The 26563-nt window shown below is 37.5% G+C and overlaps 1 protein-coding gene across 4 annotated transcripts in view; it reads left to right on the top strand.

Moving 5' to 3' along the window:
- MKLN1 (muskelin 1) overlaps nt 1–17302 on the top strand; it is a 379727-nt gene extending 362425 nt beyond the window's left edge. For all 4 annotated transcript variants that reach the window (XM_013963507.2, XM_018046917.1, XM_018046919.1 and 1 more), the window contains 3 exons: nt 545–647; nt 11534–11588; nt 16938–17302. In XM_013963507.2, the coding sequence (XP_013818961.1) occupies nt 545–647; nt 11534–11588; nt 16938–17059 (280 nt within the window). In that variant the 3' untranslated portion in view covers nt 17060–17302. The remainder of the gene's footprint in view (nt 1–544; nt 648–11533; nt 11589–16937) is intronic.

The following is a 26563-nucleotide window of genomic DNA, read 5'->3' as shown; positions in this document are numbered from 1 at the left end:
CTGTTATAAAAAATATTTGATACATCTACTGTGTTAGTAGTTGACTTAATCTTAGCTTATAGTTTTAAGAAGAGGGTAGTGAATGAGTGAAGTGGCTCAGTTGTGTCTGACTCTTTGCAACCCCATGGAACGTAGCCTACCAGGCTCCTCCGTCCATGGGATTTTCCAGGCAAGAATACTGGAGTGGGTTGCCATTTCCTTCTCCAGAAGATCTTCCCGACCCAGGGATTGAACCCAGGTCTCCCGCATTGTAGGCAGGCACTTTACTGTCTGAGCCACCAGGGAAGTCCCTAAGAATAGGGTAGGATATGTTCTTATCTAGTCTCCAGCACCACAGCCTGGCATTACCATTGTTTCCAGAGGCTCCACATGTACACTGTTTATATAAGTGGCAGTATTCTTACTTCTGGATTCTTAAACACAGATTTTTTGTATATCCACAGTATCTCCTCAGATACAGAGTATTTCACTCCAGATTTGAAAGACATTTCTGATGCTTTTTCATAACTCTAAAGCAATTACTATTCTTGTTTGCATTTTCTAGGTTTGAAGAAAAGGCCCAAATGGATCCCCTTAGTGCTCTGAAATATTTACAAAATGATCTTTATATAACTGTGGATCATTCAGACCCAGAAGAGACTAAAGAGGTAAAGGTGATAATAAACTTCAGAAATTGAATGTTTTTTAAAAAGTTTCTAACTTTCACTTGTTGACTTTGTTCTTGAGTGTTTAAAGGGAAGTGAGGAATATATGATAACACTAAATATTTTTAAAATGGTATGGAGCAGATGAAATAGAAATTGAATAGACATATTTCTATTTAATAATGTAAGATTCAAGTCAGAAACCTGTGATCCATTCAGAAAAGAATTCTCAGGTATGAAGTTGTAACTTATACATTAGTGTTTGTATTGGGAAGGAAATAGAAAATTTTACTTCTGCCATAGTTCCATGCTTCTTTTACTTAAGGGTTATGTAACGTTCAGTATAAACTTTTTCTATCAGTACTCCAAAATCCCTTAAAAGAAGAAGGAAAACTCTCCTTTAATATAAGAAGAGAGTGAAGAGAGGTTGGTAGGAATAACATCTTTGCTGGCTTGATACTTAGTTATATGAATGTTGTAGCACTACAGTTTTACTATAGGCCTCAAGCTTTGTTCATCAGTAGCCCCTAAGCTTGAGAAATTAGTAACAGATCATTACTTTTCGGTTTTCTCTTTTGATACATAACATGGGATGGAAGCAGCTGTTTGTAAGAATATTCTTAGGGTGTATCTGCTTATCCCTATTATGTGAATACATCTGCCGTGAGTTTCATGGTCTTACTAACGTTTCTTCCTGCTAACTTCTAAGACTCCTTTTGTCACTTCTTCCTTTCCCCAGCTATTCTTGTTCATGCTTCATTCAACAGCATCTGAACTGCAGTCCATTTACCTTCATTCTCAGAATTGGTGACCATATGTGGTTCCCTTCCTTCATCTATTTCTCTGTTAGCTGTTGCAGTGCTTTGGCTTCATAATAGCAACATCACACAGTGTTTTTCTCTGTTCAGCATTGACACAGATTTCAGATTTAATGTCGAATGACTTTCAGGCACCAGGTTCATTGTACTTTAAAGCAGAAGAGTCTGCATGTTCTTGGCACCAAAACAAATAAATATTCTTTCATAGTTGCCTATGATGAAAATAAGCCCCAGTTCTCTTACTCAGTATTGGTTACAGCCCTTCAGCAGGTGGAGGATCAGCAAAACACAATTTAAAACCCCCTGAAGAAAGATCATGGCATCTACTCCCAACAGTTCATGGCAAGTAGAAGGGGAAAAAGTGGAAGCAGTGACAGATTTTATTTTCTTGGTCTCCAAAGTCAGTGCAGACAGTGACTGCAGCCATGAAATTAAAAGCCACTTGCTCCTTGGAAGGAAAGCTGTGGCCAGCCTAGACAGGGTATTAAAAAGCAGAGACATCACTTTGCCAGCAAAGGTCCATATAGTCAAAGCTGTGGTTTTTCCCTAGTCATGTCCGGACATGAGAATTGAACCATAAAGAAGGCTGAGTGCTGAAGAAGTGATACTTTCGAATTGTGGTGTTGGAGAAGACTTTTGAGAGTCCCTTAGATTGCACGGAGATCAAACCAGTCTATCCTAAGGGAAGTCAACCCGGAATATGCATTGGAAGGACTGATACTGAGTCTGAAGCTCCAATAAGTTGACCTCCTGATGTGAAGAGGCAACTTATTGGAAAATCCCCTAATGCTTGGAGAGATTGAAGGCAAAAGGAGAAGAGGGCACCAGAGGATGAGATGGTTATGGACTCAACGGACTTGAATTTGAGCAAACTCTGGGAGATAGTGGAGGACAGGGAAGCCTGGCATGCTGCGTGAGGTCACAAAGAGTCGGGCACAGATTAGCTATAACAATAATCATGATTTTGCCAAGTAGCAGAATATATTTAGATTAATCTGTTATGAATTATATTAATAAGCTGAAGATAGTTGTGAAAAGTGCATTATTGTTCATTTTGTTAGACTTGTATGTTTGGGAGATAAATGGATTTTCCTGTGTTTTCACTATACTCTGTCTAAAATGGCTATAATCCGGGAACACTCATTTTTCTCTTATTTTTAAAAACCAAACCAAAACAAAATACTTCGAAGTAAATAATTTCAGCTGTGTGAGCTGCAAGTAGGCCAAAGAAAACAGACAGTTTGTTCTTAAAGCTAAGCTAATGGGAAAAACCAGGACAGGGAGGTATCTCAAGTTCAAATAGTCATATTAAGAATTTTGATGATGAGTTTCTGTTTTCCTGAAGACTATCAAATTATGATTTTGTATGCCACAGACTTCCATTCTATTTCTTAAATAGAGTAGAAGTTAGGAAAAAGTGATGTTATTCTTTTTATTCATGTATGTGTCAGCATCAGAATCACTTTAGAAACTTTTTCAAAACAATACCCACACTCCAAGATTCTTCTCTGTCTACTCTTTTATAATGGAAAACTGAAAACACATCTAAAACATTGAGGATTGCTGATCTGTAAGTTTATTATTTTGTTTAAAAATGTGTGGCCAGATTTTGTTTGGGGAAAGAAATCCCTTGGTTACAGCTCCAGTATGTATATGTACTTACAGTATTTGTTAGTGGGGCATGTAGATCTTCACTTTTCCTTGTAAGAAATCATTCCCCTTATTGAAAAAGGCCTATACTGCTGTTCATTTTCTGTAGTAGCTTGGTTTTGCTTTCTGTGTATGTTTTACAAAATGTTAAATGATTTTATCAGCAATTGGCTTCCCTGATAGTTTAGTTGGTAAAGAATACTCCTGCAGTGCAGGAGACCCCAGTTCGATTCCTGAGTTGGGAAGAGCCACTGGAGAAGGGTTAGACTACCCACTCCAGTATTCTTGGGCTTCCCTTGTGGCTCAGCTGGTGAAGAATCCACCTGCAATGCAGGAGACCTGGGTTCAATCCCTGGGTTGGGAAGATCCCCTGAAGAAAGGAAAGACTACCCACTCTGGTATTCTGGGCTAGAGAATTCCATAGACTGTATACTCCATGGGGTCGCTAAGAGTTGGACATGACTGAGTGACTTTCACTTTCAAAAATGGTTTTTAGATTTTTCTCCCCCTTTTTTGAATCATCATTGTGCCTGTTAGTGAGAAAATGCTGGTAGACTGTCAACTATGTACCCAGTAATGGTTCTTTGCTTTCTTCAGTCTCCAGAACGTGGATTCTAAATTGGTGATGAGATTATAATAAAGTTTATGAAAATTATATTGTTTTTTTCTAGGAAAGGGCCAAGAAAAGGTTGCCTAAAACTGATTCTACCATTTTTTAGAGAGAGTTCTATAATAAAGAAGGAACGAGAAAAACAAGTTTTCAGGCAGTTTTGCACATTTTGTATTAATTATCTTCTACTGAGCTTCTGAAGTACTGGTGTCATTTATTTAACAGATGTGTAGAGTCTCTACAATATGCCAGGCATACGAGAGACACCAGTGAACCAAACAAGATACTTGCCCAGGAGATACTTACAAGCTAGTGGGGAGGAGCAATAAACATATTAAATAAACAAATATAGTGCATTAGAATTTGATAAGGATTATAGGAAAGTTAAACAGAATTAAAAATATAAGGGGTAAGAATTGGACAGTTGCGGCTATTAAGTAGAGTAATCATAGTAGACCTCATTTAGAAATCAGATGTGCACAGAAAGTTGAAGAATTATGACGGAGTGATCTAAGTAGATAGTTTGGGGAAGGTAATTCCTAGCAAAAGGAGGGCTAGAACAAAGACCTTAGGATGAGAGTATGTGGCTTTGTTTAGAACATCAAGGAGACACCCCTTGTGGCTGGAATAGAGAGGTAAGGAGACAGTAATTAGAGGTGAGGTCAGAGAGGTAGGTGGAAAATCCCTTGGACGGAGGAGCCTGGTAGGCTGCAGTCCATGGGGTCGCGAACAGTTGGACACAACTGAGCGACTTCACTTTCACTTTTCACTTTCATGCATTGGAGAGGGAAATGGCAACCCACTCCAGAGTTCTTGCCTGGAGAATCCCAGGGACGGGGGAGCCTGGTGGTCTGCTGTCTCTGGGATCGCACAGAGTTGGACATGACTGAAACGACTTAGCAGCAGCAGCAGAGAGGTAAGAACAGCTATTGGCAGAACAGATTATAAATAACTTCGTAAGTCATTGTTAGAACTTTGGTTTTTACTCTGAACAGGGAGCCAGATCAGGGTATTGTGCATGCAGAGGAGTGATACAATCTGCTTTATGTGTTAATTAGGTCACACTGATTACTGTATTCAAAATAGGCTAAAAAGGAACACAGATGGAGGCAAAGAGAGCTCTGAGCGAGGTGTATAAATCTAAGCAAGGGGGACTATATTGCTCAGATCAGAATAGTAATGATAGAAATGATGAGTAAAATAGCTTTGATTCTCAATATATTTTAAAGGTGGAACCAACAACATTTTATGATTGGATATAGGGTTGAAAGAGATGACTCTAGAGTATTGAGCCTGAAAAACTAAAGGATGGAGTTACTGTCGGATGAAATGAGAAAGTGGAGGCTTCTGACTTGAATTGGGAGTTTAATTTTTCATGTGTTCAGTTCGAGATGCCTATGTAATAGCCTACTCGAGATGTTGAAGTGAGAGTTGTGTATTCAAGTCTGGAGTTGCAGGGAGAGGTCTGACTTTATTCAGACTGTGTACTGCTACTTGTTGCTGTTGTTGCTGTTGCTGAGTCTCGTCAGTCGTGTCTGACTCTGTGCGACCCCTGGGATTCTCCAGGCAAGAACACTGGAGTGGGTTGCCATTTCCTTCTCCAATGCATGAAAGTGAAAAATGAAAGTGAAGTCGCTCAGTCGTGTCTGACTCTTAGCGACCCCATGGACTATAGCCCACCAGACTCCTCCATCCATGGGATTCTAAAGGCAAGAGTACTAGAGTAGGCTTGGTACCTGTTAAAATTCTAGGCCAGTACATATCAGCGCTACTTACTTAATTGAATAGTGAAAATAAGAGTTCCCCACCCCCCCGCGTCTACATAGAGCCTATGAAGTTTATCTTTCATCTTTGAAGTTAGAAAAGAACAAATTAATCCCAAATAAGTGTTTAGAATATAGGAAATTAGTAAAATGGATTATAATAAAAAAATGTAAAAAGTGAAATGTTGGTTCTATGAAAAAGTAACTAAAGTTAGTCAATCTCTAGCAAGACTTATCAAGAAAAGAAATAAAAACACAGATTATCAACATCACAGATGAAAAGGGGAAATCATTACAAGCCTCTGTACATTAAAAGTATATTACAGAAATATTATAAACAACTTGTCAAATTCAACAGCTTGATAAAATGAACAAATTTCTTTAAAGATACAACTTACAAAAACAAGAAGAATTAGAAAATCTTAAGGAATTAGAGGTTGAATTTGTAATTGAAAACTTTCCAATAGAGGAAATGCTAGGGCTAGATGGTTATATCAGTAAATTCTATCAACACTTTAAGGAAGAAAAAAATGCCAGTTTGGTATAGATTCTTAGATATCAGAAGAAGACAAAACAGTTTCTAAATCCTTTTAGGAAGCAGCTTAACTCTAGTAAGAAAACTCAAAAGAGACATTAGAAGCAAAGAAGTATTGCAGACCAATACCCCTGTAAATGTAGATACAAAATTCTTAAGAACGTTTTAGCCACTTGAATCCAGCAGTATGAAAAGGCTAATAATGCACAGTGGCCAAGGGGGGTTTATGCTAGAGTACAGTGTTGTTTTAACTTTTAAAAATCTGTCACTATATTTCACCACATTGGCAGAATGAAAGAGAAAAACCATAGATCATCTCAATAAGTGAAGAAAGCATCTGACAGAATCCAAAACCTATTCATTATAAAAATTCTTAACAAACTGGGAATAAAAAAAATCATAAGCCTCATAAAGGGCATCTATGAAAAATATACAGCTAGTGCCACACTTCATTATAAAACATTAAACCCTCTCCGTTAAGATTATGACAAGGAAAAGATGTCTGCTGTCAACACCTCTATTCAGTATTGTGCCAGAAGTACTAGCTAGTGCAATAAGAAAAGAAAGAAACAGCATATAGATTTAAAAGGAGCAAGTGAAACCGTTTGCATCTTTAGATGACGTTATTGTGTACATAGAAAACATCATGCAGTCTACAAAAGATATACTAATATAACTGAATTCAACAAGCTTACAGAATACAAGGCCAATAGAATTAAAAAGCAGTTCCAATGTTATGCTAGCAATGAGCACTTAGAAATGAACTATTTACTCTCTCTGTATTCTGCCTTTTCACTTTAGTTCCTCACTGCTTTTTTCTCTCTGATCTATAAAAAAGAACCTGGCATCCAGACCCTGATAAGATGAGTATTTTGAGGTGCTAACCTGCCATCTTCTTGGTCAGATGGCTTTCCAAATAAAGTCATTTTCCTTGCTTCAAAAAAAAAAGGAGAATGAAAAATTTTAAATTTTTATATTAGTATCATAATCAAATATACAGAAGTAAGTAATTAAAAGAAATTAAACAACACCTGAATAAATGGAGAAATAAACCACATTTATGGTTTGAAAGACTGTAAAAGTGTTGAGATGCCCATTCTCCCCAAATTGGTTTATAATTTAAACCAATTTAAACTGCAGTTTCTGTCAGTATCCCAACTTATTCTAAAATTCAGTGGAAATGTGAAGACTCTGGACTAGCTAAAATAATCTTGAAAAAAAAGTTGACGGTCTCATACTTACTACCTGAATTCAGGGCTCTGTATAGAGCCATAGTAATCACAGGGGTATGGTATTGCCTTAAGGATAGACAAATAGATCAAAAGAACAGAATAAAATTCAGAAATAGACTCCTACATATGCAGTCAGTTGATTTTTTTTTTTTAACCAAAGCACCAATTTCAATAGAGAAAAGAAAGTCCTTTTAACAAATGATGCTAAATAGATGGATATCTCAACCCCTGTTTCACTCTTAACACAAAAATTAAGATGGATTATGGATCTAAATATAAAACCCAATTTAGTCCATCCTTAAGAAGAAAATCTTTCAAATCCTGAAAGATGATGCTGTGAAAGTGTTGCACTCAATATGCCAGCAAATTTGGAAAACTCAGCAGTGGCCACAGGACTGGAAAAGGTCAGTTTTCATTCCAATCCCAAAGAAAGGCAAACTCAAAGAATGCTCAAACTACCGCACAATTGCACTCATCTCACACGCTAGTAAAGTAATGCTCAAAATTCTCCAAGCCAGGCTTTAGCAATACGTGAACCGTGAACTTCCTGATGTTCAAGCTGGTTTTAGAAAAGGCAGAGGAACCAGAGATCAAATTGCCAACATCCACTGGATCATGGAAAAAGCAAGAGAGTTCCAGAAAAACATCTATTTCTGCTTTATTGACTATGCCAAAGCCTTTGATTGTGTGGATCACAATCAACTGTGGAAAATTCTGAAAGAGATGGGAATACCAGACCACTTGACCTGCCTCTTGGGAAACCTATATGCAGGTCAGGAAGCAACAGTTAGAATTGGACATGGAACAACAGACTGGTTCCAAATAGGAAAAGGAGTACATCAAGGCTGTATATTGTCACCCTGCTTATTTAACTTCTATGCAGAGTACATCATGAGAAACACTGGGCTGGAGGAAGCACAAGCTGGAATCAAGATTGCCGGGAGAAATCTCAATCACCTCAGATAGGCAGATGATACCACCCTTATGGCAGAAAGTGAAGAGGAACTAAAAAGCCTCTTGATGAAAGTGAAAGAGGAGAGTGAAAAAATTGGCTTAAAGCTCAACATTCAGAAAACGAAGATCATGGCATCTGGTCCCATCACTTCATGGGAAATAGATGGGGAAACAGTAGAAACAGTGTCAGACTTTATTTTGGGGGGCTCCAAAATCACTGCAGATGGTGACTGAAGCCATGAAATTAAAAGACGCTTACTGCTTGGAAGGAAAGTTATGACCAACCTAGATAGCATGTAAAAAGCAGAGATTACTTTGCCAACAAAGGTCTGTCTAGTTAAGGCTATGGTTTTTCCTGTGGTCATGTATGGATGTGAGAGTTGGACTGTGAAGAAAGCTGAGCGCTGAAGAATTGATGCTTTTGAACTGTAGTGTTGGCGAAGACTCTTGAGAGTCCCCTGGACTGCAAGGAGATCCAACCAGTCCATTCTGAAGATCAGCCCTGGGATTTCTTTGGAAGGAATGATGCTAAAGCTGAAACTCCAGTACTTTGGCCACCTCATGCAAAGAGTTGACTCATTGGAAAAGACTCTGATGCTGGGAGGGATTGGGGGCAGGAGGAGAAGGGGATGACAGAAGATGAGATGGCTGGATGGCATCACTGACTCGATGGACGTGAGTATGGGTGAACTCCAGGAGTTGATGATGGACAGGGAGGCCTGGCGTGCTGCGATTCATGGGGTCGCAAAGAGTCGGACACGGCTGGGCGACTGAACTAACTAACTAAAAGAAGAAAACTGATTATCTTCACCACCTTGAGATAAGTAAAGCTTTCTTGGATATGACATAAAGACACTAATCATAAAGAGAAAACTTGACAAATTGAACTTCAACACAATTAAAATTTCTACTCATTAAATGACATTGTCAAAAAAATTTTTTTTAAAGATAAAAGGGAATTCCCTGGTGGGCCAGTGGTTGGGACTTCCCACTTTCACGGCAGAGGGCCTGGGTTCGATCCCTGGCTGAAGGAACTAATATCCCAGAAGCTAAACGGTGCAGTAAAAAAAAAAAAAAAAATAGACAAGGCACAGACCAGATAATATTTGTAGTAGATATGTCTGACACAGTACTGATACCCAAAATACATGAAGAAGTTTCATATATTTGTAACTCTTTTTTTTATACCCCTTTTCCCCCTCTAACTCTTGCTTAGTTGCTTCTGGATTATTTGTCCAGTTTCTTACATTCAAAGGATGATTAATCAGGTGACTGATAGCTGAAATTTTAAAGGCTACAAGAATAAGTGTGAAATTCATCCTGAAGAATCAGTGGTTCAAGCTTTGCAAAGTGTCAAGTAACTCTGTTGAGATTCTGTTTATTTGACCTTTACCTGACCTGTTTTCCAGGATCCTCAGTCAAGATAAATATCAATAGTTCTCCTAAATTTTTATCTCATGTGCTTAGTCGCCCAGTCATGTCTGTCTTTTCCACCCCATGGACTGTAGCCCACCAGGCTCCTCTGCCCATGGGGATTCTCTAGGCAGGAATACTAGAGTGGGTTGCCATGCCCTCCAAGGGATCTTCCCAACCCAGGGATCAAACCCAAGTCTCCTGCACTGCAGGCGGATTCTTTACAGTCTGAGACACCAGGGAAGCCTAAATTTTTGTTTACCAATTTGTTAAAGTACCCCAGTGCAATAGTTTTGTCTTATTTTGTTTTGTCGTCATTTAGCTACATTGTCTGATTTAAACTGACTGATCTGAGAATCTAATCAACACAACATTTTTTCACTTTGAGCCTTTAAAATTATATAATTATATAATACTACAATTATACATACCATGGAAAACCAGTCTAAGTTGTAATTTATATTATGTTTAAGCCATCCCTAAAGTTCAGTAACTATATTTTGGGCATCAATCTCTCTATGATAGATTCCCACATAAGTAATTTTCTTTTTCTTTTAATCAAAGTATAGTTGATTTATAATATTGTATTAGTTTCATATGTTTAACAGTGATTCAGTATTTTACAGATTATACTCCATTTAGATTTATTGTAAGATACTGGCTATATTCCCTGTACTGTATAATATATCTTTGTGTCTAGTTTTTATATAATAGTAGTTTGTACCTCTTAATCTTACCCTTGTTTCACCCCTACCCTTTCTGTGTTCCCATTGGTAACCACTATTTTGTTCTGTTTGTGAGTCTGTTTCTCTTTTGTTTTTATTCATTCATTTATTTTTTAGTTGCTATATGTAAATGTTGACATCCAGTATTTATTGTTCTCTGTCTGACTTATTTCACTTAGCATAACACCCTCCAGATCCATCCATGTTGTTTCAAATGGCAGAATTTTTTTCTTTTTTATTGCTGAGTAGTATTCCAGTGTGTAGGGGGTTGTGGGTGTGGATGTGTGTATACATACCACATTTTTATCCATGCATCTGTTGATGGACAGTTACGTTGCTTCCATATCAAGCTATTGTAAATAATGGTACTATGAAACATCAGAGTGTATGTATCTTTTCCAATTAATGTTTTTCATTTTCTTTGTATATATGTACTCAGGAGTGAAATTATTGGATCACATGGTAGCAGTAATTTTTTATTTCAGTTGACCTCTTGTTCCTTAGGAGCCTGGTGGGCTATAGTCCAGGGGATTCCAACAGAATCAGACACGACTGAAGATAGTACTAGGGACTAAATTGTTCCTTAACAAGTACATACTTTAATATATTTTTAAAATAAAATAATTCCAGGACTTAGTCTAGTGTTTTGAAAAATGATAAGGGAGTCCAGTAAAAAAATTTAGCATGTTCTTTAATCTAAATACAATGTTCTTCTTTCCACTATTTGGTGGTGAATCAGTTCGGTACAGTTCAGTCGCTGAGTCGTGTCCGGCTCTTTGTGACCTCATGGACTGCAGCATGCCAGGCTTCCCTGTCCATCACCAACTCTCAGAGCTTACCCAAGCTCATGTCCATTGAGTCGATGATGCCATCCAACAATCTCATCCTCTGTTGTCCCCTTCTCCCGCCTTCAGTCTTTCTGTTTGGTAAATAGAGCTAAGCGGTACATATGGAGAGACATCCAGTAACTAATAAATGGTTGAAATTATAGGAATTTTTTTTCTCCAGTGTGCTTACCTAGCTTGGAGAAGGAAATGGCAACCTACTCCAGTATCCTTGCCTAGGAAAACCCATGGATGGAGGAGCCTGGCAGGCTACAGTCCATGGGGTCGCAAAGAGTCGGACACGACTGAGTGACTGACGCTGCAGTTCCTAGCTAAGCTAATTTGCTTTCTTTTTTTCCCCACAGTTTCAGCTCCTAGCGTCAGCTCTATTTAAATCTGGTTCAGATTTCACAGCTTTAGGTAAGTATTGCAGTGTACTTTATCTGGCCATATGCCCTAGCATTGGGGAGGTTTGATTTTGATTTCTTCAAAATGGAACATTAGATGAGATGTCATCCAAACAAATGAAACAGGTCTCAAGGTAACATGCAAAAAATTCTTGATAACTGGCATCAGTTCCCAGTTCATGGGTCAGTTTGCAGTTCCTGTTATACCAGTCGCTGGGTTATTATGCAAATAGACAGCACAGAAGCCTGGTCAAAATAATTTGTGTACCATTGTTTTGGAATGCAGACTGTATTACTGATATACTTACCATGAGTTAACATTCCACCACAAGGCGAGAGGACTGCTATAAAACATAACTTCAGAAGGTTCTTCTAAAAATTGGCATAATGGTTTACCAACATTCCACACACTGAAAGGCTTTTTAAAAAGGACTTCCCTGGCAGTCCAGTGGTTAAGAATCTGCCTTGCAATGCAAGGGACATGGATTCGATCCCTGGTCCAGGAAGATTCCACATGCTGCGGGGCAACTAAGCCCACACACCACAACTACTGGGTCTGCACTCTCGAACCCTCGCTCTACAACAAGAGAAGCTACCGCAAGGAGAAGCCTGTGCAATGCAGTGAAGAGTAGCCCTGGCTCACCCCAACTAGAGAAGGCCCCACACACACAGCAACAAAGACCCAGCACAGCCATAAATAAATAAACTAGTTTAAAAAAAATTTTTTTAAGTGTATTCAGGTTGTTAGGAATCTCAACCCTGAGATAGAGTCTAGTTATATGCATTATTTTAGAAAGTTCATGCCCTTTTGAATTTTATCTTTTGAAATGGATTTAGTGATAGACAAACTGGGAGCCTGGCGCATAGACATTGAGTTTGAGTGAATGCGTGCCTTGTTATGTATGAATACCGCAGCCCAGAGCCATTTATTTTAATGGTACATAGCACTAAAATGTCTCTGGCTGACTTATATTTAGCCTTTAGAACAAGAATTTCTTGGCAGTCATTTAAATTATTAAACTATTGTCGGCAAATATTTTACCTTTAGCTTAACTGTTTCCTTTGGTCTATTCACTGTCAGCTAATAGACTTTGTCAGGAACAGTTTGTTTTACTTGGATTCTAAACAGAGCTTAGATACACTGAGATCAGTACAGACACAACAGAAATAAATACAAAAAGGGAAATTTTCTGTGGAGTTTTGTTTCCTACCTTGTCTGAAGGGAAGCAGTGTAGTAGTTAAGAGCTCTGAAAGAGTGTAGTATAGTGGTTAAAGGTCAGAATCTAGGTTTAGATATCAGCTTTGCCACTTGCTAATTTTAAAAGTGACTTTGAACAAGTCACCTTTCTAATCATGAATCATTAATCTCTTCATCTGTAAAATGAAGGTAAGCAGAGTAGTGACCTCAGGTTGTTGAGAGAATTAAGTATTCTTGAAAACAGCAAAATGAAATGCTTAGTAAGTTTTCTATTTAGAGTACCACTTCTGTTACCTGCCTTATAAATGTAAGCTTTGTAACACTGGTGAATTTGAATATGGAGTAAATTCAGGCTATATGCCAATTTTCATAAAGAGAAATTTGACATTTGTTTTAAAAAGTCTTTTTCATAAGGTTTCATGCCTGTTTAGAGTTCCTAGTTCTTCTCGTTCATTTTCTATCTGATTGTTTTACCTTCACTCCACTGAGAATTTAAATCTAGTGGGTTATTTTTTTTAATGTATGGATGTGTACACTTTTCATGTATAAATAACTTTCATTTTCCAAATTATGTTACCCACCAAATTGGCTCAACTAAAATTTCTGACTTCCTTCAGAATTCATCCAGTTTATCTTAACCTCTCAGAATTAATAAGTGTTTGCTAATGTTATTTGTAATTTAAAAATTTAGAAAGATGGAAAATGATTTACACACTGCTGGCATTGTCTTAGTTTTGAAAAGTGACTTTGGAGAAAAATAACCTTTGAGGATCTTTAGCTTAGGCTGCTGTGGCTATGGCTGTGGACACTTTGAAGCTTGACTTCTGACTTTTAGCTAATTTTAAAAGCATATTTTCAGCAAGGTATGTTTTAAGAACATGAAAGTTAAAATCAATACAGCCTTTTTGTCCTGTCACTACCATTTATGTAGTAATGTTGCTGAGTTTCCCGGTGCCCCACACATTTTAAAGGGTTTTTGTTATTTTTTAATATTCAGGTTGTCTTTAAACAACTTCCCTCAATCTCTGTCTCCTTCCTTCAAGTGTGACTGCTTGCATTTGGCAGATCTTTACACACAGGCATACAGATAGAGTTGATTCCCACAATTCACAATAATATTCTATACAGTTACCTGTAACCCTGCATTTGTTTAATACTGACCCGTTGCTCCTATGGAAAATACAGAGTTAGGGTCCTTCAAGCCTCTTGTCACAGAATTTTTTCAACTAATTAATACATAATGTTGTTTTGCTACAGCAGGAACATACCTTACTTACATATTTATACTATTGATTCATTAACATTGAACTCATGCCGATAGCACTGTATCTCACCCTGAGCAAAGCTTATCTAACACGTGTTTTCCTCATAAAGTACATCACAGCCTTCTTGCACTTAGAAACACTAGCCATCACTTCAGCACCTCACTTGGGGGGCATTTTAAGCAGTGAAGTCACCAACAGAAAACACAAAATGTGAAGAACATGACACCAAGTAGATTGTGAAAAGAGCACTTGTTTATAGTCTGAGAGCTGAAACAAGTGGGCAGAGCACTACCTAGTTTGACCTCAGTTGAGAACGTATAGTTACATGTGGCAGCTGAGATTTTTTTGCCACTTGGTGCGTGTCTGTGATTGACCACAAAAGTGGCACAATACTGATTTAGGGATTACAAATTTAACAGGTAGACAAACGCACAAATATGAAATCTGTGAATAATGAGGATCAACTGTATACGTGTACACACACACAGATGTTTGGTTTTATGTGTTCTGGCTCTATTTATTATGTAATATAAAAATGTGTATTCTCCACATAACTCTAAAATTTAACAATGTGGCTTGGAGATGCTTATGTGAAACTATACTAGATTTATCGTATTTGTAAGTGATACACAATATCCCATAATAGGGATCTACCATAATTTAACCATTCATCTAATGATAGTGTAAATTCCACATTCCTTATTGGTAAATGGTGAATAAAAATAAAAAATAGGTTTTCTATTTAATAAGTACTCAGATACTTGATAAAAATAAATAAATGAGCTTTAGAGTCAGACAGACATGGGTTCACACTCCATTCTCTTTCCTCTCCAACTGTGATACATTATTGAATGAATGACTCTCTCTTAAGTGTCTCATCTGAAATTGGAGTTTATGGTAACTGCTTCATATGATTTTTGTGACAGTGAAATGTGGTCATACATGAAGAACCTAGCAGGTAGTAGGAGAGTCTGTTTATTTCCTTCCCTCCCATATAATTTGATCTCATGACAATGATATTATAAGTACTACCACAGAATCAATGTCCTCTCTTAAAAATACAATACACCACAACATTTTTTTACACCACAACATTCTTATAAATGAAGAAAGGTGGAGAATGCCCTGAAGTTGAATGTGAGCAGAAACAGACATGTTTATTGAATTTGTGACATAATCAGACAATAGGGGAAAAAAGAGAATTAAGTCTTTTAAGTACAGCTTAAACTGTATACTCTAAGTGAAGTATATTCTAAAGATAGCAAAAGCAAGGAAATCTTGAATTTTGCTGGTACTGATTGGGGTATAGTAATTCTGGAACTTCTTTTGTGTGTGTTTTAGGTTGAGCAAATGAATACATACGATGGTATTGCTGAGAGAGATGGTTTCCCTAGTAGGAGAAAGGAGATATAAATATGGAATGAAATAAGGAGAGGAAGAATCCTGTGAGGTTCCTTAAAAAGCAAATTAGCAGTAAAAGCATGGACTAATGATTTTATTCCTTTTAAAAGAGATATGCGTATTATATGTGTGCATATATATAGTCCTAGAAACAGCACCACTGATCTTGGTTTGTAAATATCATTTGCCACTAAAAGGAATTAGAACTGTTAGGGAAAATGATAGATTCCAAAGCTGTGTAAAGATAAGCTTGGAGGTCCTACTGTGCCAGAAAGTGAGGAGGTACTCAAAAAGTAATGGAGTAAATCAGAAAGAGAAAAACAGTTATCGTATATTAATACATGTATATGGAATCTTGAAAAATGGTACTGATAACCCTATTTGCAGTGCAAGAATAGAGACATAGATTTAGAGAGCAGACCTGTGGACATGATACGAGAGGGTAGCACTGACAGATGTGCAGTGCAGTGTGTGAAACAGCTAGCTATTGGGAGGCTGCTGTATGGCACAGGGAGCTCAACTTGGTGCTCTGTGATGGCCTAGAGGGCTGGGATGGGGGTGGGGGGCAGGAAGCACAAGAGAGAGGAGATATATGTGTAGTTCCAGCTGATGCTTGTTGTTGTATGGCAGAAACCAACGCAGCATTGTAAAGCAATAACCCTCCAATTAAAAATAAATTTTAAAAAATTAAAAATGTTGCTTCCATCCTCTGGAAGGACATTCTTCTGGATTATCTGAATTTTCACTCAGTTCTTTGAGACTTCTTCCAGCTGTCAGTGGCATAATGATTTTATACTGCTTTCTAAGTAAGTGTAAGTGTTAGTCGCAGAGTCATGCCCAACTCTTTGTGACCCCATGGACTGCAGCCCAACAGGCTCCTCTGTCCATGGGATCTTCCAGGCAAGAATGCTGGAGTGGGTTGCCATTTCCTTCTCCAAGGGATCTTCCCAACCCAGGGATCGAACCCTGGTCTCCTGCACTGCAGGCAGATTCTTTACTGACTGAGCTAGCTACAAGGGAAGCCCACTACTTTCTAAAGACCCCTTTAATATTATTAGATTTTTATTATCAAAACCATTTTAGTGGCCAAAAGCATTAAAAAGAAAAGAGAAATGAAAATTCCTCAGTGGACCAGAAAAGGAAAATGCTTACAAGGAAAGGAAGAGAAATCAATATTAGTTACTAAAATACTAATCATTCTGCTGGATGGTATTCAGATAATTGCATTTAATCTGCACTGTGAAGGTTATGACATAAACAGGATTATCACAGATTTGTAGCTGAGGAAACAGTTGTAGAAAGGCTGCTTACTTTACGTAAGATCATACCATTGCTGTGTCGCAGAACTGGAATCAGAGCCCATCGCTCTCTAGTTTCAAAGCCTGATTTGGTTTTGATTTTTCCATTATACATTGCTGCTTTTGTCAGCTAGCTTTACTGTTATGTGTAGAGCATTAAACACAGTGGATGAGTTTCTTTGTTATCTTTCTTTCACCAGGCTTTTCGGACGTGGATCACACCTATGCTCAAAGAACTCAGCTCTTTGACACCTTAGTAAATTTCTTTCCTGACAGCATGACTCCTCCTAAAGGCAACCTGGTGGACCTCATCACACTGTGACTGAAGAGCCCCTGGACAGAACTGGAGCGCAGGAGTCTGCTTTTGGTATTCTGGATTTCAGCTCTGTTGACTGACAGTTAGGCTACAGTGACTGAGGACTGCACCAGAGTTTTGAAGGGATCTTTGCTGTCACAAGTTTTAACCCTCTTCCTTCACACCTGACCTTGACCCCGTCGTCCTCATCCCATTCCTAAATTAGGCTAATAAAGTAAAATTGGTATATACTTTCCATTAAATATATATTTTTTCTTACTTTAACTTTTAAGAATTCATGAGTATAAAAGAAAAAAATAATCAGGCAGTGATTTTTATTTCATTTTTCTAAAATTGGGACAAGTAAGCCCTGTTCACGGACTCAGTGCTACAAGGATTGGGATTTTGTTGTTGGCTTTTTTTGCCCTTTCTTTCTTTTTCTTTTCTTCCCATTTCACTTTACCTTACATCACCCAACTGCTTGTAAGTGATTTATATCATCTGTTACTTCTTTACTTCATTCTTAACAGTATATAGTTCTGTAGGGCAGTTGCTGTATGTTTAAGTGATATATGTGTCTTTGTTGACTAGAGTCTTGTATTACATTAAACAGTGGGAGGGACAGAGGGCTCCTTGTCATAGAACTAAAAGGCAAAACCTGAGATTGACCCACGCACTTATCTGAGATCGGTATATAGTGTTCCTATAATGATATATTTTGTAGTGATTATTACAAAACTTTGAGTCACAGAAACCTTAAACCGAGGAGAGAATATACTTCAGAACCTTTAAGAGCCATTCTCAAAATTACCAGCAGGAGGATTCTGGTTGCAACTGATAACGTTTATTGATACTGTTGAAGTAATTCTGGAAGAAAACAACTCCTTCCGGTGGCAGAGCTGTTCAGGGCCAGGGCTTCAATTTCTTCCTGTATGCTGTCAATTTCTTCCTATAAATGCTGTCTCTGTAGCGTTTCCATTTGGGATAATGGGTTTCAGAGCTGCATTATTTCCATACACATTAGCTCCCTACGTCTGCTTCTATATACTGATATTTTAAAGAATAATGGTTTGTAGTCCAGTGGACTGCAACTGATAGGCATTTCAAATAACACATAGACCAGGCCTTTTTTAACAAAGAAAAAGAAAAATAGTGGTGCGAATATTTTTTTATTTAACTAGAAGAAAGGCAGTTCCACAGTTCCTTTTGTTGGGGAGATTGGAGACATGTATTCCTTGAGGTGCTCTGGAATGCGGCATAGGAAACTTATACCTGGCCAAGAAGTATGCTGTATGCAGCTGACACCCACCACGCTTAAAGCAGACCAAGTATAATAAATGTCTACCCGTCCAGTGACTCTTCCAAGTGAATGCCTTCAGAGAATTTAGTATGTCCCGAGTAGCAAGGTTAGGCCTCACCAAAGAAAGAAGAAATTGATTTGCACTTTCGAAAAGTCTCATGTATAGGAATGAGACTTCGCAGTCCCTCTTCAGTCAGTCATTACTGCATGGTTTCTCATCTTTTGGAGATGGATAGAAATGTATCTCTCCTACTCCTAGCTTTGAATCTTGGGATCCTTGGCTTTTCAAGTAGTGATTTATAAAAATTAGATTTATGAAGGATACATAATTCAGGAAGTACCTAACTATGTAGCTGCAGAATAACCCATTGACTTTACAGGTGAGCAAGTAGAATCTGCTTACTACTTAAAAGATTTCCCTATAATCTATTGAAGTCTTTTTGTGGAATCAAGTACAAATCAGTGAGTTGATAGGAAAGAACTTGGAAAGAGTCTCTAAATTTAAAAGCTCTAGTTTTACTCACTGTGAATTCTGGCACTTTTAAAGACAATAACCAAATGAAATTCTGCTGCCCTCCACCGTTTATTTTTTTAATTAATTAATTTATTTTAATTGGAGGATAATTATTTTATTATGGTGGTCCGCCCCCCCCCCCTTTTTTTTGGCCATTTTTTTCCTGTAGTTCTTTAGATTCCGTATTTGGAGGAAACTTAGTTCTTGGACTCAGTGATTTTATTTACTTTTATTTTTCCCTAACTGATTTTCTACCGATTGTTTTCTAAATATTCTTGTTCTAATTTCATCTTTCCTTACTTTAAGTGAAACCTTTTCTCTTTTTTTCACTTATATATATATTTTTCACTAACATGTTGAAATAGGATTGAGTCATAGCAAACCATTTAGTGTTGTTTAAGTGACATAGACTGTATTTAGGAAGTTATTGACAAGGTAAATCAGAATTTGTACCCTGGGGCAGTGCTGGGAATGATTGCAGGAGAATGTAGGGCTTCATTATACCCACCAAGATTGACACTCTGCTCACTTTTGACATCCGAACCCTGATGTATAACTTGTTTATATATTTAGTGAAAAGCTACATATATTTCCAAGTATTCTAGTAGTATATTATGCAATTTAATCTAAGTTGGTATTTATATACATTGTTCAGGTAGCCAAATATCTATGCTTTACTACTTAAAAATTCTTTTATCCTAGCTTAGTGAGCCCCCAGTTGAGACACCCTGGTTTTAGATGCATTCGTTAATGGAGTACAGTTTGCTCAGATTCATTACCCCTAACTTCAACCTCATCCCCACTTCTCCTTTTTCCACTGGAATATATTATTCCACTATAATAAACTAGAAATAATTTAAACTAGAAATAGACTAGGCTCTAACACAATTTTCAGTGATTGTACCTCGTGATAATTATCTGATTTGTAAGATACTTCCAAAATGCACTTGGATCTTGTGTAATGACAGAGACCTCATGCGGCCAACCTGATTAATTCACATGTATTGGCCTCCTGTGAAGCAAAGGAATTGAGACTTGGGTGCTTAGCTCTGTGCTAAAGCTGACAGTATTAACCTTTAGCAAGATTGTCTTTTAGACCTGGTTTTCTTTAAAACTGATAGAAAACATTAGAAAGTTAATACACTGATTGATCACAGAAAAGCATGTTGGGTTTAGAGCTCAGTGTTTTAAGATTGTAAAACTACATTCATCCGTGAAATATGTCTTGAACATAAATGATTTGCCAACTTATCTTTCTAGTGGATCTCTTCACATCTGCCTTAAAAGTGCTATTTAGAGATACATTAATAGAGTTTCAGGTAATAAAACAGTTTTAAAATTTAATTTATAAACAGAAACTAGTTTGAGACACAATGAGAGATTGTGAATAATACTTAATGGCTCAAACGCACTTATAAAGCAGTATGGTTCTGATTTTGTTTTCTGAATTAAACTCAGTGTCATGTAAGGAGTTACCCTATAATTATTCTTAACACAAGATGAAATTCATTAGGTAACTGTGGGTCACTTGATTATTTCCTAGCTGAATGTCGTGCTACCTCTTTAGCTGGTAGGGTGTTACAAAGCAGTTGAGAATTATGGTTTGAAATTATTTCTATGGGAGAGGATCATGCAATGTGTACTTTAAACAACATATCTAGCTTTTTAAAAATATACCCTTTGTAATCTTTTTTTTTTTTTTTTCTCTCAAACAATACCCGTTCATACCCCAGTCGCTCAGTGGTAAAGAATCTGCCTGCAATGCAGGAGACACATGAGATGCAGGTTCAGTCCCTGGGTTGGGAAGACCCCCTGGAGAAGGAAATGGCAGCCCACTCCAGTATTCTTGCCTGGAGAATCCCATGGACAGAAGAGCCTGGAGAGCTACAATACATAGGATTGCAAGAGTCAGACACGATTGAAGCGACTTAGCACATGCATTTTCAAACTTTTGCAGAAATTCTAGCCTGAACTTTAACTACGTTTTAAATTCTTAAGATAGTCCTTAATCTAAGATACACAGGCTTCTTAGAAAAAGTTTATAGTTATTAGAGGAGTAATCAGAGAGAGTCTGTATATAACAGTAGTTGTAGATTAGGTCTTCAGGTTCTTTCACTCAAATTTTTTGTATTCCTCATTAGTCAAATAGCATTATTCTTTTGTGATTTTTGACTATGGCCTACATTTCCCTGTGGTTTGTATTAATGCTGAAATGATATGGGTGCCCCAGACTTCTAATCTGGAGGTAATTCAGTTGAAGGTGGAAATTTTGATGTTGGTTGAAATAATTAGGAGCCAGTTAGATCAGCTGAATGATGTCAGTCAGCACTGTTTGTTTTGACAGGGAGAACTCATAACTACACTTAATTGATTTCTTCACCAAATGTTCTTTTTATTAAAAAAAAAAATGCTGTCTTAAGAGATTTTATTTATACATAATTTTTAAACCTTGATTTCTTCCTATCCCCCAAATACTATGAATTGTGCTTCCATTATTTTTCTTAGCGATTATAACTTTATTCGGGGCTTTTTTAGCCCCAGACTTCCTGGGTTTTCAAAATCATTCTGAAGCAAACATGCTCTTTTATCCTTGATAATGACAATAGATTAGTGAAATTTAAAATTGTATGTTATTAAAGAATTTATAACATCCAGACACTACTATAAAAATGCTTGAATTATTTTCATTTGGGGGATAGTAATATGGCTTATAGCTTATAGCATTCTTTTAATGGAAGAGCCAGTGTTGCTTTGCCTGGCACTAAGTATAGTTATACTAGAGATGAGGTGCAAGTTTCATAGCAGAGCTCATGGAATTTAGCACATCACCAGAATTTTCATTTGCCTGTTGTCTTTGTATTTCTTTGCCTCTTTCCCCCTATTCTTAGAGCCTCCTTGGTAGCTCAACTGGTAAAGAATCTGCCTGCAATGCAGGAGACCCCAGTTCGATTCCTGGATTGGGAAGATCCCCTGGAGAAGGGATAGGCTACCCACTCCAGAATTCTTGGGCTTCCCTTGTGGCTCAGCTGGTAAAGAATCCACCTGCAATGCTGGGGACCTTGATTCGATCCCTGGTTTGGGAAGATCCTTTGGAGAAGGGAAAGGCTACCCACTCCAGTATTCTGGCCTGGAGAATTCCATGGTATAGTCCATGGGGTCGCAGAGTCAGACACTGAGCAACTTTCAGTTCCCTATTCTTACCTCCCCTGAGTAGCATTGATTTTCTGCTAAAGTTGAATTTTGTGTTAAGAGTTGACTTTCAATTTCTGAGATAATTGAATATCAGGAATAGCTTTAATTGCCATGAAATGATTGGTATTCATTCTTGTTTTTTTGTTTTTGTTTTTTTTTTTTTTTACTTAAAATAGTACAGGGACTTCCTGGTGGTCTAGTGTTTAGGATTCCACGCTTCCAGTGCAGAGGGTGCAGATCAATCCTTGGTCAGGGAACTAAGATCCCACGTGCCTCTTGATGTGACCAAACAAATAAATAAAAATTTAAAAGTGTAGTACAGTCTTATAAATGTCTCTTCCCCTTAAGTATATAAATTTAGTGAATTCCCTGGTGGTCAGTGGTTAGGACACCACATTTTCACTGCCAAGGCCCTGGGTTTGATCCCTAGTCAAGGAACTGACATTCCATAAGCCATACCACATGGGCAAAAAGAATAACAACAACAACAAAGAATGTGAATTTAGCTCAAATTTTAAATAACTAAATCCTATTCCCAGTCTTTGCCAGTGATAAATCCTATAAATTCTCTGACAGTAGATTTACAGCCCTTAACCTAAGGGGTCATTAGAAATGATAGTAAACCAGATTTTCTCATAGAACACGGAGATGCCCTTGTGGGAATCTGTATTTTTTTTTCTCTTAGAACTCTGAAGTTACAGATCTTGAGCTCCAGTTCAATTCATAACGTAAAACCCTGAAAATCAAAGGGTAATTCTAGTTTATCTTCCACAGTAGCCATTCTTTGGAAGTAAAACTTACAAATACGTACTATCGTGTCCTCAAACACTGCCTGGCTTTATTGTAAACAGAGTGTTATGTGGATGTTACCGGAGAGCCAGGCACAGGGCTGGCAACAGTAAAGAGGGAAATGTTGAGTAGGGAAATAGACCAGGTGTATCGCTTGGAATTATGAACTAATTTGGCTTCTTTTTCTTTTTATCTGCTGTTGAAACAGTTTCGATGAACTATTAAACAATTATATGTAATGTCCTATTTTGGCTGTTTGGCATTTTCACTTAGAAGTATTGAACTTTAGGAACAGATCTATATAGGAGATTCGGGGGTTTGTTAGAGAAGGAAAAATAGGAGCTTTTTGCCCATGGATTTGAAGGTCCACAGATCTAAATGAGAAAGAAAGTTCTTCGTTTCTAACCATAAATTAATCTATTGCAGTGCTGAGAAGAAGCCTGTCAAAAGGGATCAAAGCGCAGTTATTCTGAACAGTCTGTAGAAACAGCATTTCTTGGTTAGTTGCTTTTCTCACTCTCCCAAATAGCTGATACAGATCTTGAAACAGAACCCAGTTATAATGGGCTCTAGATCTTAAAGTAGGTGAGCAGTTTCTTATGTACAGCCAGTTCCTTGATAAGGATCCAGAGGAAAAACCAGCAATAAAACATTTTAACAAGTTTTTTGGGCTCCCAGGGAACTTGTTTTTTTATTAAGTTTAAGCTCTTGCTGCACACAGCTCTTTACCATCTGGGATGCTAGCATTCACAGCAGTTAGTTTGGATATCTGAGCTGTCTGCCATGCGAATACCAACCCGAAAAGATCGTCATTCTTCAGTTTCATTCAGTGCTTAATGAATGCAAAATTAATTGGCAGAAAGGAAAAACACTGTGTGATGTACTGAACAGGCCTTTGTGCATGATTAAGGAGTTACTCAAGTAGCCAATTTTGAGCTTAATTTCTCTCCTTTTGTTAACAAATCTCAAGAAAACCTTTGTTACGGTTTAGCTAGTGTCATGTGGTTGGCATTCATTTTCTAGCCCTTTAGGAAGAAAATTATCATTTCATGCTTAACTTCTAACCCATACAGAATTGAACTGATATCACTTTAGTTTCTGTGTTTTAAAATAAATAAATTATACATACTCTAGAAAGTCTCTGTTTATTTGACTTTGCCAGGAAGTAAATGAGTTCTGGGCTTGGCATTAGGAGTACTTAATAATTTTGGTTTGTTCTTTAGGTTTCCTCCCCATCTGTGAAGTGACTACATTAGAGAAAGTATCTAGAATGAGTTTAATTCCACGGTAACTGGCAGAGTTCTATAAATTCATTTTGCAGCAAAGGAGAGGCTCCTGTGCCATCAGATTTTGGCAAGTGACTGTTTTAGCATGTTGCCTTGTAGTTGCTGTGTTTACCTTCTTAAGGTAAAAGGGGGGAAACAGGACAGAAATGTGTAGCTTTAACATTTTTTAAATTATGTACTTTAAAAGTCTTAGGATATTTGCACCTTTATAAAGGCTTAGCTTAAATTCACTTGGCTTTTCTGGAGACCCTGGTTTGATTCCTGGATCTGGAAGATCCCCTGAAGAAGGGGTAGGCTACCCACTCCAAGTGTTCTGGCCTGGAGAATTCCATGGGCTGTATAGTCCATGGGCTCGCGGAGTCGGATACGATTTGCACATACACATTAGCTATAAACCCCAAGTTTGATTGTAGGATATCAAAGTCCAAAAGTTTAAATGTGAGCAACCTTCTGTGGAGAAGCTATGTTTTTAACAGTCATGTACTTAGTTTCCTTTTTGAGATTTTTTTTTTTTCCTTTCCCAGAAAAATGATTTTGGTAACCAGTTTTAAAACAATTTTTCCCTCAATTGTAAACCACGAATTTACAGAAATAAAAGTGGGCTCACTTTCTTAAGCATTACATTTAGCCTAACCAAGATACACTGTGATTGTGTTATTCTTTAAGCCAGCTTGCTTTTCTGACTTGTCATAAAATATCTTTTGAAGTGAACAAATTAAATAATATAGTATTAATTTTCCTCTATGTATAGCTCAGTTTAGAAACTGTAAAGAGACATTTTTCTGTGAGCAGATTCTTTTATGGAAATAGGTTTTTGTTTTTAATGAGATTTCTTCCCACAGCTGAGTCTGCAGCTCAGAAGAGTATAGGAAAACTTAGGGCCTCCTTTTCTTGTGTCTTGGCAACAAACATATTCCACCTTTTCAATGGAAAAGATGGGGGGTCGGGGTGGGGGGTTGGGGGGTTGTGAATGCAGCTTGGGAAAGATGTTAGAATTTTTGTTTGGTCAGCTCTTACAAATTAGAAGTATCTCTTGGCCAGAAATTAAGATCCATTTAGATAAGAGATAGATCCTCAGAACCAAAGTGGACTGCAGATTAGGTTGAGCAGAATGGTGCAGCTCATCCACAGCCAGTAAAATTTGTCTTTCTGGATCTGCTTATTGACGCTGTGGATAGTTCCTTCTCTCTGTTAGAACATCTCCCAGACTGGAAACATGGTGTTAGAGCAGCCAGCTCATCTGAAAGTTGAAGAGTGTTAAACATTTCTAATGGGACTTTTAAATAATAGCATTTATTGGTTTTGAAATTATAAAAGTATGTTTATCATAGAAATTTAGGAAATTACAGACTGTGATGAAGGAAAGCCACTCTTATTTAACTGGTGAGACTTACTCATTTTACTTTCCTGACTTCCTTCTGTTACCAACATGGTAAAGACCAGGAAAAAAATAAAAAATCTTGACACAGCCATTCCATTGTCCACAAGCATTTTTCTCTATTCTTACCATATTCCTTTAAAACATTATCCTTTTTAGATTAACCGCCTGAAAATAATTCTGTTGAAATGTAATTTTTAAGCCTAAACTATAGATATAAGATACTACCCAAAAGCTATATAGGGAGCTGCCTTGTTCAGGTCATTTGAAATTTTATCTCTAAGATTAATTTGAATTTTTAAACCCTTTATGTACCAGTATAGACATTTGGAGCATATTCATAACAAAGAGTTTTCTGTTTAGATGGACTTTATTTTAATGTAATCATAATTAAACTCACACCTAAGAAGGATAAGGTACTTTTCAAAGGCCAAAGGAAAAGCAGAGAAGAGCAAAGCAAAAGAAGAGAGATGAGCATAAGTATATAAATAAGGAGTCCTTGATACAAGATTTCCCTTACCATGCTTAGCAACTGTCTCTCCAGAAATGTATTTCTCTGGTTACCAGCTAAGACTTAGGAGCTTTGTGTTTCATGAGAGTCCTTTTCTTAATGTATGAAGGAAGAAACTGCCACCTTTCAGGGTTCTACCCCTTCCTTTACTCTCCTCTTCTATAGCAACACAGATCCTGTATCCTTGGGTACCTAAATCAGAAGTGGAGATCATGAGATAGGTCTGGAACCACGGGCATGGGCTAGCTAGAATGTTTAAACAGAAACGTTTTGGGGGCATCAGGTATCCTCCGACATCATTAATGTTCTAAATTGTTGGGCTCTGTCGAGTGTGCTCTGTAATCTTCCTCACCCCGCTCATGATTCTCTGTTTTATCTCACTTTTGCCCTATCAGTATGGACTTTTTAGGGTTTTGCTTTCTTTCTTAGTATGAGTAATGTTCTGATCCCAGGTTTGGTGAACGTGTTAACACTGCTTTGTGAATAAATAGGTGATCTGCTGAACAGTCGCAGTTGTAGAATTACATTGTATGTAATGTACATATGGAGAAAGAATGTATT

This window comes from Capra hircus, chromosome 4, assembly GCF_001704415.2.
Source record: "Capra hircus breed San Clemente chromosome 4, ASM170441v1, whole genome shotgun sequence".
In the NCBI taxonomy this organism is placed as follows: Eukaryota; Metazoa; Chordata; class Mammalia; order Artiodactyla; family Bovidae; genus Capra; species Capra hircus.
Note: the sequence above shows the minus strand (reverse complement) of the source record. Positions and strands in the feature narration are given on the sequence as shown.